The following is a 17,129-nucleotide window of genomic DNA, read 5'->3' as shown; positions in this document are numbered from 1 at the left end:
GGCCCGACAGCCCCAAGTGATGGTCCAGGGTACCATTTCATTTCATAGCAGGACCCCTTTGGTTGTCACACGCGGCACCCTTACAGCACAACGGTACGTCGACGGTATTCTATGCCCCGTTCTGTTGCCTTTCATGGCAAGCAATCCTGTGCTTACATTTCAGCAAGATAACGTCCGACCGCACACGGCGAGAGTATCTACTGCTTGTTTTCGTGCTTGCCAAACAGTACCTTGGCCATCAAGGTCGCTGGATATCTTCCAAATTCAAAACGTTTGGTGCATTATAGGCAGGGCCCTCCAACCAGCTCGGAATTTTGACAATCTAACGCTGCAATTGCACACAATTTGGCACGATATACTATAGGTGGACATTCAACAAGTCTATCAATCAATGTCAAGCCGAATAACTGCTTGCATAAGGCCCAGAGGTAGGCCAACGCGTTATTGACTTGTTTAATTTGTGAAGCTCTTTCTCTTGAAAGAATCACCCAATTTTTCTGAAATTTTAATCATATGTTTGGCTATACATGCACATCACGTCTACGGATTCCCGTCCCATTCGGATAATTGGTTAGCGGGGAGAGTGTATTACGTTCGCTCCGCTCGTTGCGAGGGTAGACCCCACCCTCTGCGTAGTATTCCACTGTTCTTCCAATAACAATTTTTTGCAAATTCATAGAATTGCTATTCTTGTTGCAAACCGTCTGTCAGTATATCTTTGTGAGCACAAGTCAGCTATTTTCTCCGCGTTCTTTTTGTGTTCTCCATAAAGGATAGCGTGTGTAGTATCTCTTTGTCTGTGAAAATCTCATATTTTTTTGAAATTGAGCAGTACTTGGCTCAAGTGTACGACACAGGCCGAATGAAAGCTACATTTTCTGTGCACCTTTTATCCTGGCATCAACACGGTGTAACACTGTCCCCCTCTCACTCGACATGATATGTTTCCTTATTTGGGTATGAAATCACGACCTTCTGCAGAAGACAACAAAATGGTTTCATGCTCAAAACAGATAAGTTATAGATATTGTAATTACTCCGAAACTAGGACTCGTATTATGAAGAGTTACACGCCGTTGAATTCGTTTGTTTTACGTTTACGATACTAACAGCAGCCATTACTGTAATGTCCGCCCTGATAGCTGAGTAGTGATTCAGGAACTCTTTACTCCGTCCTTCCCAATTCCACCTGAATTCGTCACTGGAACTCTTCTACCTGTGCCTAAGTCGAAGGGAGGGTCTCATGTCTCTGCATATCGCCTCCTTATACTACTGAATGCAGATTATAAAATCTATGCACGCCTCTTAGCAGCGCGCATACGCACCGTCTTACCTACGGTCCTTTCACCTGAGCAGACTGCACGTGATCTTGGGGCCACCTTACAAACAGCCCTAGGAGAATGCCGTGACCTCATAGCACTGGCGTCGGTTTGTCGCCTTCGTGCAGCACTGGTATCCGTCGATTTCACGAGTGCCTTTGATCGCTTTCGACACCCATTCCTCCTTATGGTGGCGACACGTATGGGGTCCCAATTACTTTTTGTCGATGCCATTCGCCGGTTACTACTTCCCGCGGTCTCGATGGTACAAGTCAATGGGAGGCTTGTAGGACCGATTCCTATACGCCGCTCTGTGCGTCAAGGATGCCCTATGTCTACTTTACTATACGCCATTGCATCCCTCATCACTGGTCTTACCTCTAGACTGCAGGGTCTCACTTTGCGTGACTACACCTTTCACTGTAGGGCTTATGCGGACGATCTCCTCTTTCTCACCTGCTCCTCGACGGAACTCAATGACGCCATCCAATGGATCCACCAGAATGGACGTCTTTCTGGTAGCATTCTCAATGTCCGTAAATCGACTATGATGCACATTTGGCGCGGCCTCCCGGCTATGATGCCGACCCCACTCCCAGTCAGTACCACCCTTCGTTACTTGGGTATCGAATTTACGAGCTCCACACACCGCACAGTGGCCCTGGCTTACCGGCGGCTTTTGCAGTCGATTCGGCGCCATGTCCGCGGTCAAGTGCACCGTAACTTAAACCAACTCCAACGTGTGTCCTATGTCAACATGTATGTCGCCCCTAAACTGGTACACGTCGCCCAGATCCTCCCAATGCCGTTACTCCTTGGCCGCCGCATCCAATCAGCCTTTGGATATTTCGTGTCAGCAGGGGCACTTTTCAAAGTCCGCTACAACACTCTAACACTGCCTCCTGCAGAAGGTGGCCTCGGACTCGTCAACGTGCGGGCACGATCTTCTGCACTCTTTGTCCACACTCTGTTGCGGCACTGGCAGGGGCCGGTCCCGTCCTTAACACGCAGTCTCTTAGATATCCTCCGACCAGCTTCTCTCCATCCACCGCTCAATGTGGCACCTATTTCTCCATTATTGTACCACGTCGCCAATTGTTTCGTAGAACTCAGCTACGTTCGAGCTGATCTTCCGGTCACCCGTCCTCCCCGTACAAAAGATTATTATCGTTTGTTTATGCTGTCCAACCCTTGCGACCCCATGGTGCTACAGCACCCTGACATTAACTGGCGAACGGTTTGGGGGTGTGTGCATGCACCCTTTTTACCGTCGTCTGTGTCTGCATTCTGGTATATTTTAGTCTATGGACAATTCCCGACTAACAGTCGACTTTATCGCATAGGACTGGCCACCTCCCCACCCTGCCCTGACTGTCAGCTCGAAGACACCGACGAGCACCGTCTTACGTGCCCCCTGAAACAAAACGTATGGCTCCTCATCCAACGAATCGTGGGCTTTTACCTCCGTGCCCCGCCAACGACGGTAACCCCGGATTTCCTGTTGTTGCCCCAGACATTTCACTACCCTCTTGCTAAGCACCATAACCTAATCTGGTTTCGAGGACAGGCTTTAGAATATCTCTTTCAGAGTGGTCCGCATACAGTCCTTGACTTCTGGTGCAAAGTTGTGACCGCTCATAGCACCCTCACCCGAAAACCATCTTACCGACAAACTTCTGCCGGTTATCTCCGCAGCGTCTTCCTTGACGCCCCTCAAAGTTGGGGTGTACCATGCCTACCTGTCACATGATGCAACACCCTTATCCACGTTCACATGCATCGACCAAAAAAACAAATTTAAAAAAAAAGGAAGAAGACAGAATATGTTATATTTTGTTGTATTTAATGTTTTTTTTTAACTAACAGTCATTTGTATATGTTTAAATGGTACCTTGAAGAACTCTTGCATAGTGAATATATATGTACTTTTAGTTTTTTCAACAAATTATTTAAAAAAAAAGTGGTCAGCGTGACTGATTGCCGTCCTACGGGCCCGGGTTCGATTCCCGGCTGGGTCGCGTTTTTCTCCGCTCAGGGACTGGGTGTTGCGCTGTCTTCATCATTTCATTCCCATCCGGCGCGCAGGTCGTTCAGTGTGGCGTCGAATGTAATAAGACCTGCACCAAGGTGGCCGGTCCCGCCCCGCAAGGGGCCTCCCGGCCAATGACGCCAAACGCTCGTTTCCATTACTGTAGTGTCACCTGAAAAAGCAAAGTTGATACCGATATCAACACAACTACAGAAAGAATCTATACAACGTTGAGTGAGGACTTTTTCGCTATTCATCTGGGTGAAAATACCTTTACGATATCTTAAACAATGGCCGGTCATGGCATGCCAAACTTCACGCGGGCCGTATGCTGGCAAAGGCTCGGTCTACCGCGGCTTTGCTCGTTACTTCCCGAAAGTACTCGGAGCAGCGTGACATTTCCGTAGTATTGTGATGTGGATTTCTCTGTTGGCATAACTCTCTTCAGTTCGGCAGAGTCGTGGCGTCAGCGCTGATTCCACTTCACAATTTGTTCATGGTGTAAAGGAAGTTGGTTGTACACACAAAAAGAGGCAGTCTAGCGATATAATGTCAAAGGCTTTTCGGAATGACATGAGAGAGGAATGAGAATTCTCAGCATAAATTAAACGGTCGCATAAGCGATGGGCACTGTATGTTTGCTGTGAAACGGTGCTACAGAACTTTGCAAATATAATTTAAAGATTTAGTTGGCAACGAAAGAGCAAGACAGTACAACGATCGTCAGACGGGATTCATAATTTGTTCATTTTTGCTAAATTTGGGGCCATGCTGCACATGAACAAACTGGTGGTACGAACAGCAAAATGTCTGAAGTCGCACACATTATTCCAGTGTCAGCTGCTAACAGTTTTCGAAGAAATTGAACGAAGAACATGGAGACTTTATAGATTACTGCAAAGTACGTTGCTTTGTCTAGGGGTATGACTGGAACTATTTTTCGATTTAAGACTCGCCGTTGTTTAATTTATGAAAGGAAACGGAGTGCATGAACGAAATTTTGAATACCTGTGTCCATATCTCGCATTTTAAGTGGACATCACTGCAGACTGCCTACAATTCGACATTCGGAATGCATTTAAAAAGAAAATCGCGTTGTAGCAGGGACACATTCTGACAAAAACAGTCCATTTCCCTAAGCCCACTGTCTTCATAGAAAATGCGAGGTTGTGACCTTGAAAGAATTACAAGGATAGATTCCTAAACGTCTTGAGGACTCTTCCTGTCTTATATCTGTTTTAGAGCTGTTTCCGAGAGCGTTGTCTGTTTCAGTTGAAAGTGCTTCTGTGAGCATGCAGATGTAACAGACCGAAATGCTGGGTAATCACCGTTTTGATGACAAATCCTCTTACGTTAAAATTGTCCAGGACGTCTACATGGCTTTTACTTAGGTACAGTTTCCATATCTCCATTATGAGGTGTCAAAAGTGCGACAATTTTTCGATCGACGTATTTGTGTCAAAGACCCTTTTTGATTACATATTAAACAAGCCGCAATAGCTTGCCAACCTGAGTGGGTTCAAATGGCTCTGAGCACTATGGGACTTAACAGCTGTGGTCATCAGTCCCCTAGAACTTAGAACTACTTAAACCTAACTAACCTAAGGACATCACACACATCCATGCCCGAGGCAGGATTCGAACCTGCGACCGTAGCAGTCGCACGGTTCCGGACTGCGCGCCTAGAACCGCGAGACCACCGCAGCCGGCAACCCGAGTGGGAAAATTTGTGAAATTGTCTGTGGTTGTCCTTGTGGCAACGGTTTGTGCCAGATAACAATTATGTCTTCATTGTTGTTAAATAATTATTAAATTAATAATTATTAAATTATTAATAATTATTAAATTATTAATAATTTATGAAATAATACTGCAAATGTGTTTTGTTTGTCATCTGTGTTGTTCAGATACGTGAAATGTAAAACCAAGTTGCACACAGTGCGACTGCACTGCCGTTTAAAATGTGCCGCGTTCGCGGTTTCCCCTCTTACCCCTCCGCGCGCTCAGACAGCGTGGCGAGGCGGTGCGGCAAATGTGCAGCGAGGCTGAGTGCTGTGGCACTCGTGCCAGGGCTGAATTCTTGACTTCCGTTGTCTTATATGATCCAGACGGAAATATTTGAAGCCAACAACGTAGTTGAATCACCATGTATAGGACACATCTTGTTCTAAAAATTGGCTATGTAATATTCCCCTTGCCACACTTCATGACGGAAGTATTTGAAGTATAGTACGGTGAATGAACTACGTAATTCAGTTGTTGAAGTCGAACATTCCTTTAGCTATTCACAACGCACAAAGTAGTCCATCTTACGTAGACAGCTAACGATAAGATTCGAATGATCATACATACAAAAGAAGGCAACATCAAAATGTATTCAGAAACATCATTTTCATGTTACTATACCCACGATTCCCTCGAATAGTTTGTGCAAACTTATACAGCTATTTAGCGGAGCTTTTGTTTTAAAATATTCAAACAGCGATTGAATACCGGATTCTGGTTCTTTACATCACCATTAATACCCACAGTTAACGAAGAAGTCCTTGCTTCCAGTAAGCAGTACTAAAACAGTGACAAATTATACGTACTTTTATGTGCTTCCTCAGGCCAAAATGATCAGCATAATCGTTTAAGAACTGGAGAATGTCCTTTGCTGGTAGGTAAGATTCTTCTCTGTGTGGAATAGGAAAATCTGGGAATCCCATGACCTCTTTCGGAAGATTTGTCCTGAAAAAATGTTCTCATGAAATTGAAAGTGAATTTTAGAGTAACAAAAATATTTCAATCACAAGTGATATATAACTTGGCATACATTCTTTTTTCTCACTTTTCTTTTTGTATAGACTTACTGATGTGCATGTATACTACAATGATATTTTAAAAATAGAAAGTTTTCTTCTACATAGTAATCAAACGATAACGACTACAAAAGCCACACTGTGACGTTTCATCACGAAAGGTCCACTTCACTCAATATATTTGTGAAACAAAAAAAATACGTTTCCTGTACCACGATATCTTACAGGACAAGGTTCAACAAAAAATATTTCGCAAAATGTGGCAAAATATCAGTAATTTTTTAAAAGTCCTTTTATGATAGTGTGCTTCGAGTGCTATACAATTGTCTAAGTGAACTATCAATATTTTCCTGATATTCCCACAAACAGTGCAAGTTATTTCTATACGAAGCGATACGCAAATTTTTGCTTACCAAGCAATATTTTCAAACTAGGATAAAGAAGGCATTATCTAAGTAAACTTTTGTTTCAAATGATTTGATAATGAAAGTACAGAATGTGTGGACTGCAAAAGTGTACTTAACTAACTAAAACGTTTTACCATAAATGGCATTTCACTTGCGTCTTCCTACATGATAGGTAGCAGTCACATTGGCAAACTTCACCTAAGAAGTACAACCCAAGTCAGAACTGGGAGATATATGGTGTGTTGTAACATAAGGGTCATTACTGGGTCTAGTTCCATTCTTAGCCTACACAAACAATTTAAGAGTGACTTTAAAAAGAGCTCAAACTCAGTTTTATCAGAAAGAGCTCAGATGACAGCTGGACGACTAGTTCACAACAAAGTTTTAGTCTTATTTTCACAGAGACTCATATTATGCAATTTCGAAATGAGCAGAAATGAGCACGTGATACAGGGTGTGGCGCAGGAACTTCCTTATTTTTTTAAAAAAAATTATAGAACAAAAATATTGGAGCCGGCGAAATAATTTTTTTCTTTATTTAAAGGTTCGTTTCAAGTTTTATTTCACCAAGTTTTGAAGGCGATGGCTTCAACGTGGGCTCTGTTCTGCTCATTCCATTTGGAGAATCGAAATCAGAAGTTTCAGTTCACTTCATCCAGCATGTCGCTGTGTGTTTTGGTAATAGCAGCATGAATATTGTTGCGCAGCTGGCCCAGGATCCATGCAGGATTGGTACACACGGATTAAAAACAGCCCCATAAGAAAAAGTCGCATGAGGTTAAATATGGCGAGCGTGCTGGCCACTGAAGATCGCCCCTCGAAGAGATGAGACAGTCGGGAAAGTGCTCGCGCAAGAAGAGTCATTGACGTTCGTGCCGTGTGAGCTTTGACGCCGTCTTGTTGGAACCAGACATCCCCCATATCCATTTCTTCAAATGCACGAAGGAAAAAAACTCTTCATTCACCTGGGCACAACGGTCAGAAGTGACCGTAACTGCCCAATCGTTCTCTTCGAAAGCCATGGGACATTAGTGTCAGTTTTGGATATCGCACACCAAACAGTCACACCTTCTTTACGGTGGGACTGATCATGAAGTCCGAGGGTTCGTGCCACTCCAATAGCTCGTGTTTTCTTTATTCCACATCCAGACAAATAAAAATGTCACCGACACCCACACATCCAGATGTCAGACACTCAGATTTGGACCAAACGTTGTACGTCGACAGCGCGCAGGTTCGTTGAACAAAGGGTCCGGGGTTTGAATCCCAATTATGGCAAACTTTTTACTGTACTATGTGTGAAAATGTTATATGGGACATTTTCCTGGCATGTAAAACAACTGTTTGGAGTTTACAGCAATGTTCTCTTGGCAGTCTGCTTTCGCATTGTTTCTGTGAAAGTAGTAAATCTATAGAGTACATTTGTAGTTTTGCAGAATATACAATAAGTACAGAAAAATATAGAAACAAGTGCATCATACGTGCGGAAGTAATAGTAATAGTAATAATAATTATAATAGTACACATAATAAAACTAACAGTAGTAAACATAAAGAAAATAATATATATAATGTATGCGGCGCTGCTATCCGCAGTCAATTATTATTATTATTATTATTACAATTATTATTATGATTATTATTACCGTTAGTAATTTCACACTCGTGGTGCAATTGTTTCTTTATTCTATTGTCCCATTGTTTCTGTTTATTCTGTGACACTACAATTGCACTAGCTGCTCCATCAAGAGGCGTGTCTGTTGTGCCTCACGTGTTTGACAGAACACCACACCTATCTATACAAATGTACTCTATATGCAAAATGTTCGATAGACAGGATTCATTGTTCTGTCCATCAAGAAACACTTGCTAAATTTGCAGTCATCGATCACGCGTTGAATTGGTGGTACGAACAGTAAATTATCGCGTGCGTTATTCCATAGTGAATGGCAACAGTTTTCGGTGGAAGTGAAGAGTATGGAGACTTTATTATTGCAAAATACATTAGTAAAGCCAAGACACACGTCTGGAACGTGTTCCGATGTAAAACCATTATTGTTGAATTTATGAAGGAAAAATAGAGCAGGAACGAAAATTTGAACATCCTGAATGGATTTCTGACGTCGCTTTTTAAATGAACTTTACTGCCCACTGCCCACAGTGAGACATTACAAGGTGAGTAACAAAATATATTCTTATTTGACAGAGATGCATTTAAAAACAAAATCGAATTTGAAAGGGAGAAATTCTAACAAAAAACAGCAACTACCTTCAGCTCACTGGTGTTAAAGAAAATGCCAGGTCTGAAAAGTTCAGTGTGACCCTGAAAGAATTACAAGGATAGTTTTCTAAACATTTTGAGGGCTCTGCACATCTGTTTTCGAGACCGTTTGCTGTTTCCATCTGCAGATGAAACTTATTGATCTGCAGTGTAATTCCCGTATAAAATACAAAATTCTTTTGTGTTAACACTGTCCATGAGGCCTACCTTGTTCTCCCTTGAAGAGTAACACGGTTCCGTAATGAGGTTACAAACACGATAAAATATTTCTCGACACATGTGTGTGGAAAGCTTTTTTAGATTATGAAACTAAATAAGTCGCAATTACGTGGAAACCTGAGTGAAAAAATTTGTGAAATTGACTACATCTGTCCGTAGGCCGATAGTCTGTACCAAATGAAAATTCAGGGCGCAAACGAAATAATAAAATACATACTGAAAATTTGTTTTGATTGTGACCTACTTTGTCGAGAGAAATGAAATATGAAATCAAGTCGTATGCATTGGGACTACATTGCCACTTAAATGTGGCGCATTCGCAGTTTCCTCCTCTTCACGCTCAGGCAGCATGGTGTGGTTGTGGGGGGAAATGCAGCCTAGAGACAGAGCTATGGCACGTGAGCCAGGGAACTGCTCACGTGCCGAATTCTTGGCTGTACCTGTGGTAAATATATTTTTATAAATTTTGAAGATACATCTGTAATGACTATCATTATATTTACAGTTCTTTTGGTTTATCACTCGAATACGTTTATCAAGAGAGTTATTTAATGTATTGATAGCATATGAATCTATCTTCGAATAAATATATTGATGTATATCCATTGCCAGTCCTGTCTTGGCACCTTTTAAAAAAAAAACCTGTGTTAGTAATTCTAAGCTCCACTCTAAAGTTGGATTACTGGCCATTAAAATTGTTGCACCACGAAGATGACGTGCTACAGACGCGAAATTTAACTGACGGGAAGAAGATGCTGTGATGTGCAAATAATTAGCTTTTCAGAGCATTCACACAAGGTTGGCGCCGCTGGCGACACCTACAACGTGCTGACATGAGGAAAGTTTCCAACCGATTTCTCATACACAAACAGCAGTTGACCGGCGTTGCCTGGCGAAACGTTGCTGTGGTGCCTCGTGTAAGGAGGAGAAATGCGTACCATCACATTTCCGACTTTGATAAAGGTCCGATTGTAGCCTATCGCGATTGCGGTTTATCGTATCGCGACATTGCTGCTCGTGTTGCTCGAGATCCAATGACTGTTAGCAGAATATGGGATCGGTGGGTTCAGGAGGGTAATACGGAACACCGTGCTGGATCCCAACGGCCTCGTATCACTACCAGTCGAGATGACAGGCATCTTATCCCCATGGCTGTAACGGATCGTGCACCCACGTCTCGATCCCTGAGTCAACAGATGGGGACGTTTGCAAGACAACAACCATCTGCACGAACAGTTCGACAACGTTTCCAGCAGCATGGACTATCAGCTCGGAGACCATGGCTGCGGTTACCACAGACAGGAGCGCCTGCGATGGTGTACTCAACGACGAACCTGGGTGCACGAATGACAAAACGTCATTTTTTCGGATGAATCCAGGTTCTGTTTACAGCATCATGATGGTCGCATCCGTGTTTGGCGACATCGCGGTGAACGCACATTGGAAGCGTGCGTTCGTCATCGCCATACTGGCATATCACCCTGCGTGATGGTATGGGGTGCCATTGGTTACACGTCTCGGTCACCTCTTGTTCGCATTGACGGCACTTTGAACAGTGGACGTTATATTTCAGATGTGTTACGATCCATGGCTCTACCCTCCATTCGATCCCTGCGAAACCCTATATTTCAGCAGGATAATGCACGACCGCATGTTGAAGGTCCTGTACGGGCGTACCTGGATACAGAAAATGTTCGACTGCTGCCCTGGCCAGCACATTCTCCAGATCTCTCACCAATTGAAAACATCTGGTCATGATGGCCGAGCAACTGGCTCGTCACAATACGCCAGTCACACTACTCTTGATGAACTGTGGTATCGTGTTGAAGCTGCATGGGCAGCTGTACCTGTACAGGCCATCCAAGCTGTGTTTGACTCAATGCCCAGGTGTATCAAGGCCGTTATTACGGCCAGAGGTGGTTGTTCTGGGTACTGATTTCTCAGGATCTATGCACCCAAATTGCGTGAAAATGTCATCACATGTCAGTTCTAGTATAACATGTTTGTCCAATGAAACCCGTTTATCATCTGCATTTCTTCTTGGTGTAGCAATTTTAATGGCCAGTAGTGTAAATGGACGTTTTAGGAAAGATTGTTAACTAGCATTGTGTGTGAAGGCAGATATTTGAACGAAAATGCCTGTAACTGGTACTGTTTGCCGGTCGTGGTGGCCGAGCGGTTCTAGGCGCTTCAGTCAGAAACCGCGCGACTGCTACGGTCGCAGGTTCGAATCCTGCCTCCGGCATGGATGTATGTGATGTCCTTAAGTTAGTTAGGTTTAAGTAGTTCTAAGTTCTAGGGGACTGATGACCTCAGTTATTAAGTCCCATAGCGCTAAGAGCCATTTGAACCATTTTCGTACTGTAAAGGATGTGTTGTGCTATTCTAAATGAAGCAATAAATAAACTAAATAATGAAGAAAAAGTTTCGGACAAAAAGTTTAATAACTGCTTGCAACTCCATCATGTAGTTCACACTTCACAATTACCACTCCCTACATGTACTAACAAATTTGCCACAATGCACATAAAGAATCGCGCTTACCGTCTCCGATGGATTTTCAAATAAATTTGCGCTATTTCATTATCATTCAGCTGGCCTATGGAACTTTCGTAGAACCGCTCATTACAATACCGCTCCGCTGGATCGCTAACGTGCGGAAGATGGAAGAGGGTGGGATTGATCTCGAAAATGATACACAGTCTGGGGATCAGGATCTATGGTCAAGCACGTCCTCTCTTTGCGATCTAGTACTGACGACGAAACTTTCCTCGATCACCTGGTATTTACGTGTTAAGCTGGTATTAGGCATGTAGGCATAATTCAGTGTAGATGTCGCGATAAGACCATCAACTGTTAAAATAGATCTAAGCTGTTTTTTTTTTTATCTCATGCGACAGCCATCACGTGTTACGCTTATCGTTCTGACTCTTGAGTGCAGTCTTAAGTCCTCGACCGCTGCAGTAGTCATCCACATGGCCTTGTTTTTCACATGGCGCGCCGCATCGGATACCGATGAGAATGACCTCGCCCTTTTAGACCTTCCGTTCGACACAGTGATAGCCTGTTACCTAACGGCTAGTGGTTAGCGACTGTTACGACAACTCATTACGACGAAATCCTCTCCTTGCTTTTCTTCGCGTTTCTATGAGTAGGGCATTATTTTATGGGATGAGGTAATGTTATGGTAACCAATGTAATTGGTAACCAGATGCCCTTCTTGACTCAACCACACCCAATGGACGGAATCTGTGTACCCTGTCTGTCTGTGTCTGGAGTAAACCTGTGTAAAAGTGCGCGAACGTTTTCTAAATGTTTGCGTTGCGGGACGTGGGAAACCGTCTAAAAACTACATCGAGACGGGTCGGCTCACCAGCCCTCGTCGGTAATCCGCGAGGAAGACACGATCCTTGGTAGGATCGCCTCCCTGTATCCCGGAAGCGGCGATTCAGTGCGATCGGCTATTGGCCGAATCATTACGAAATCGTAATAACGGAACAAAAATGCCCTAATGAATTACTGAAATAAATGTTCCAGAATAATACACAATCCCGATGATTGGAACACAATACATAGCGTAGCCGGTATTGCATCAAACACACTGCACAAAGAATACAAGCGCCAAAATCCGTATCGAAGGAGGCGTAAACAAGCACTAACAACAGAAAAAACCACATTGGAGGGCACAAACACGACCACAGATTCCGAAACCTTGGAAGAAACCAAGTGTACATGACTCAGAAGGGATCAACAGTTAAGGTCCAAAACCAACAACACATGATACTACATGCCGTAACAGAGCCACAAACAACACAACAGGCAGTAACATAAAACAAACAAAGCACCGACACAAGCAGTGACATCTCATACACAGACAGTAATAAGGTTATGTCGCTTGACAGGAGAAGAAGGCTAGAAGAAATTTTATTCCAAGGCTGCTCCCACCTCACGACACATTGTTTATTGTTTGTAGTAAATTCAAAAAATGGCTCTGAGCACTATGGGACTTAACTTCTGAGGTCATCAGTCCACTAGACTTAGAACTACTTAAACCTAACTAACCTAAGGATATCACACACATCCATGCCCGAGGCAGGATTCGAACCTGCGACCATAGCAGCAGCGCGGTTCCAGACTGAAGCGCCTAGTACCGGTTGGCCACAGCGGCCGGCTACTATTCGTCTTATTATGTGTAGGCAGAAGTGTATTCGCTTTTTTATGTGAAGCTACAACCAATGTATTTATTATATCACATGTATTTTCTGTATAAACCATGTATAAAGCTATAAGTATAATGAATTAAGTTATTTAAGGAATACTGCACTCAAGTGTCAATGAACTACATTCTACACTCATGTTCAGAAGAAAACAGAGCACCTTGAACGGCTTGAGATAGAGCGTTCAAATACACAGGACATGCACATTAGTATGTTCTACAGAAATTATTAGTATTTCAGTCACCGGGATTCAGCATGAGTCCTGTTGTCTAGTAGGCACAGGGTCTGCTATGGACCCTGATAACTTGTCCCACGCGTGATGGTATCGACGCGTATAAGGCGCGAATGGTATCCTCCGATACAGCCAGCCATGCTGCATTCACGTGGTTCCAAAGTTCATCTGTGGTGATTGGCATTGGGGCACAGCACTGCACCCATCATTTCACCATATCCCACACATTTTCGATTGGCAACTAATCTGGTGATATGGCGCGCCAGAGCAAAAAGCTGACTTCCTGTAACGCCAAGAGTAGGCACGCGTTCGTACAGCGACATGTGGTCTTCCGTTGTCTTGCTGAAAATTGGAGTCTGGGGTGTAGTGCAGAAAGGATATAGTTACGAATCGCCACATGTCGTTCACGTAGGTCACACTGGTCACAGTGACCTGGACACGCACCAACTGTAATTTGTGATTGTAACCAATAGCACCGCATACCATAAGCCCTTGAGTTGGCGCTGTATGCCTTGTGCGAATACAGTCACTGCGATGCCGCTCCCCCTGTCTGCAGCGAACCAAAATGCGGCCATCATTTTCAAACAGACGCAACCTGGATTTGTCGGAAAACACTATCTGACGCCATTCCTGTCCCAAGTGACGTCGTTCCAAACACTGTTGCCTTCCAGCATGTTTCTGCATATTCGTCAAAGGTAGCCGGAGAAGTGGACTACGCGCACGTAACGCATGCCGAAATAAAGGGCACAGTGCCGAAACACTTCGTCCCACACGAGCAGCAATTTCCCGCATCGATGCACCATTTTTTCTCATGCCAGTAACGCGCCTTCTTTCAAACTCACTGATTGGACGGTATGGTTCGCGCATACGTCTGCGAAGCATCCTGCATGTCTGGGCAAGTCACACTGGCCCATTGCTTTCGGTTTATAGCGACAAAGAGAACCGCACCCACATTTTGGCGGTAGGTGCTGTTGCACCGCGATGTTGATGTTGACCTTGAATCCGAGGGCCGACATGATTCAAATGCTAGTCACTTCTGCAGAACATAGTAATGTACACGTCCTGTTAATATGAACGTCCTGTCTCTGGTCGTTCAAGGTGTGCTTTTTTTTCTGAACATGAGTTATTTCTGCTAATAAATTTACAACCATTAATTTATTCTTCATGTAAAGCTAAAATTCATGTATTCCATGTAACAAATGCTCAATTAGTGTATAAGCTGTATAATACCAAGTTTGAGAGTATCTACTGTATCACACAGAATATACCATAGCTACCAACAATTAGAGAAACAAATTACTGAATACCATGTAGTGTACTGACCTGCAGCAGTCCAAGTAATATCAATACGCACAGACACAACAAATCTACATTAATACAAACCCTTTCAGATGAGAATAGCTTTAGCCCTTCTCACCTTAAATAGGTGGAAGTAGGCTATTATCAACCAGCAAGTCACTGCACTATGTTACACATTCAAATGTAGCATATCACTTCCCTCTGCAAACTGCAACTTATTTTTACCACATTTATTATTTTACTTTTTTTAATAGCATTATATAAATTATAAATTACAGTCTCCTCAGCTAGGCAGAAACAAATTATGTAGAACCTCTTGAACAATCGTAAAGTACTAAATTCTCTGTAACCTTAGAGAAATTTTTTATATTATGTTTTTTATACTATTTAAAATAGCGTAAACAGCAGCATGCCAATAATATTGTAACTATAAGGAGTCTTTGCTATTACTTATAGATTTAGTAGCACCTGACCCACCTTAATTTTCAAGGCCGTGCATTACTCTTTACTGTTAATGAAATAAATAAATAAATGTTCCAAAAAGTATTACCAGAAATCGCTTAGCAAGCTGCAACCCGAAATTGTGAACGATGTTGAATATAGAGCTCATCCACTATTCCACTCTCACGCGAGTTAATAGTGTTTGAAATACACTCCTGGAAATGGAAAAAAGAACACATTGACACCGGTGTGTCAGACCCACCATACTTGCTCCGGACACTGCGAGAGGGCTGTACAAGCAATGATCACACGCACGGCACAGCGGACACACCAGGAACCGCGGTGTTGGCCGTCGAATGGCGCTAGCTGCGCAGCATTTGTGCACCGCCGCCGTCAGTGTCAGCCAGTTTGCCGTGGCATACGGAGCTCCATCGCAGTCTTTAACACTGGTAGCATGCCGCGACAGCGTGGACGTGAACCGTATGTGCAGTTGACGGACTTTGAGCGAGGGCGTATAGTGGGCATGCGGGAGGCCGGGTGGACGTACCGCCGAATTGCTCAACACGTGGGGCGTGAGGTCTCCATAGTACACCGATGTTGTCGCCAGTGGTCGGCGGAAGGTGCACGTGCCCGTCGACCTGGGACCGGACCGCAGCGACGCACGGATGCACGCCAAGACCGTAGGATCCTACGCAGTGCCGTAGGGGACCGCACCGCCACTTCCCAGCAAATTAGGGACACTGTTGCTCCTGGGGTATCGGCGAGGACCATTCGCAACCGTCTCCATGAAGCTGGGCTACGGTCCCGCACACCGTTAGGCCGTCTTCCGCTCACGCCCCAACATCGTGCAGCCCGCCTCCAGTGGTGTCGCGACAGGCGTGAATGGAGAGACGAATGGAGACGTGTCGTCTTCAGCGATGAGAGTCGCTTCTGCCTTGGTGCTAATGATGGTCGTATGCGTATTTGGCGCCATGCAGGTGAGCGCCACAATCAGGACTGCATACGACCGAGGCACACAGGGCCAACACCCGGCATCATGGTGTGGGGAGCGATCTCTTACACTGGCCGTACACCACTGGTGATCGTCGAGGGGACACTGAATAGTGCACGGTACATCCAAACCGTCATCGAACCCATCGTTCTACCATTCCTAGACCGGCAAGGGAACTTGCTGTTCCAACAGGACAATGCACGTCCGCATGTATCCCGTGCCACCCAACGGGCTCTAGAAGGTGTAAGTCAACTACCCTGGCCAGCAAGATCTCCGGATCTGTCCCCCATTGAGCATGTTTGGGACTGGATGAAGCATCGTCTCACGCGGTCTGCACGTCCAGCACGAATGTTGGTCCAACTGAGGCGCCAGGTGGAAATGGCATGGCAAGCCGTTCCACAGGACTACATCCAGCATCTCTACGATCGTCTCCATGGGAGAATAGCAGCCTGCATTGCTGCGAAAGGTGGATATATACTGTACTAGTGCCGACATTGTGCATGCTCTGTTGCCTGTGTCTATGTGCCTGTGGTTCTGTCAGTGTGATCATGTGATGTATCTGGCCCCAGGAATGTGTCAATAAAGTTTCCCCTTCCTGGGACAATGAATTCACGGTGTTCTTATTTCAATTTCCAGGAGTGTAACATGAACTTATCAAGATTTGCTAATGACTGAATAAAAGTTCACTGAAACAAGTTTTTTATATATCGAATTGACCTTAATAAGAGTGGCGGAAATTTGAGGCATTATTCTATTGGAGAAGTGTTAGCGGGTGTGGCTTGTCATTTGCACCCACCAACGTGTATGTGTCAGCTGTTAGGTGAATCACCTAAGCGAATGTGATAAGCGCTTGTACACTTTCGTCTTATATTTATGTTATCTTAGGTGATTATT

General features: G+C 44.2%; 1 protein-coding gene across 2 annotated transcripts in view; it reads right to left on the bottom strand.

Moving 5' to 3' along the window:
* LOC124798678 (flavin-containing monooxygenase FMO GS-OX5) overlaps positions 1-17,129 on the bottom strand; it is a 147,951-nt gene that overhangs the window by 69,395 nt on the left and 61,427 nt on the right. For both annotated transcript variants that reach the window (XM_047262179.1, XM_047262178.1), the window contains exon 2: positions 5,940-6,078. In XM_047262179.1, the coding sequence (XP_047118135.1) occupies positions 5,940-6,078 (139 nt within the window). The remainder of the gene's footprint in view (positions 1-5,939; positions 6,079-17,129) is intronic.

Source organism: Schistocerca piceifrons, chromosome 5, assembly GCF_021461385.2.
Source record: "Schistocerca piceifrons isolate TAMUIC-IGC-003096 chromosome 5, iqSchPice1.1, whole genome shotgun sequence".
Taxonomy (NCBI): Eukaryota; Metazoa; Arthropoda; class Insecta; order Orthoptera; family Acrididae; genus Schistocerca; species Schistocerca piceifrons.
This window is presented reverse-complemented; position numbering and strand designations above follow the sequence as displayed.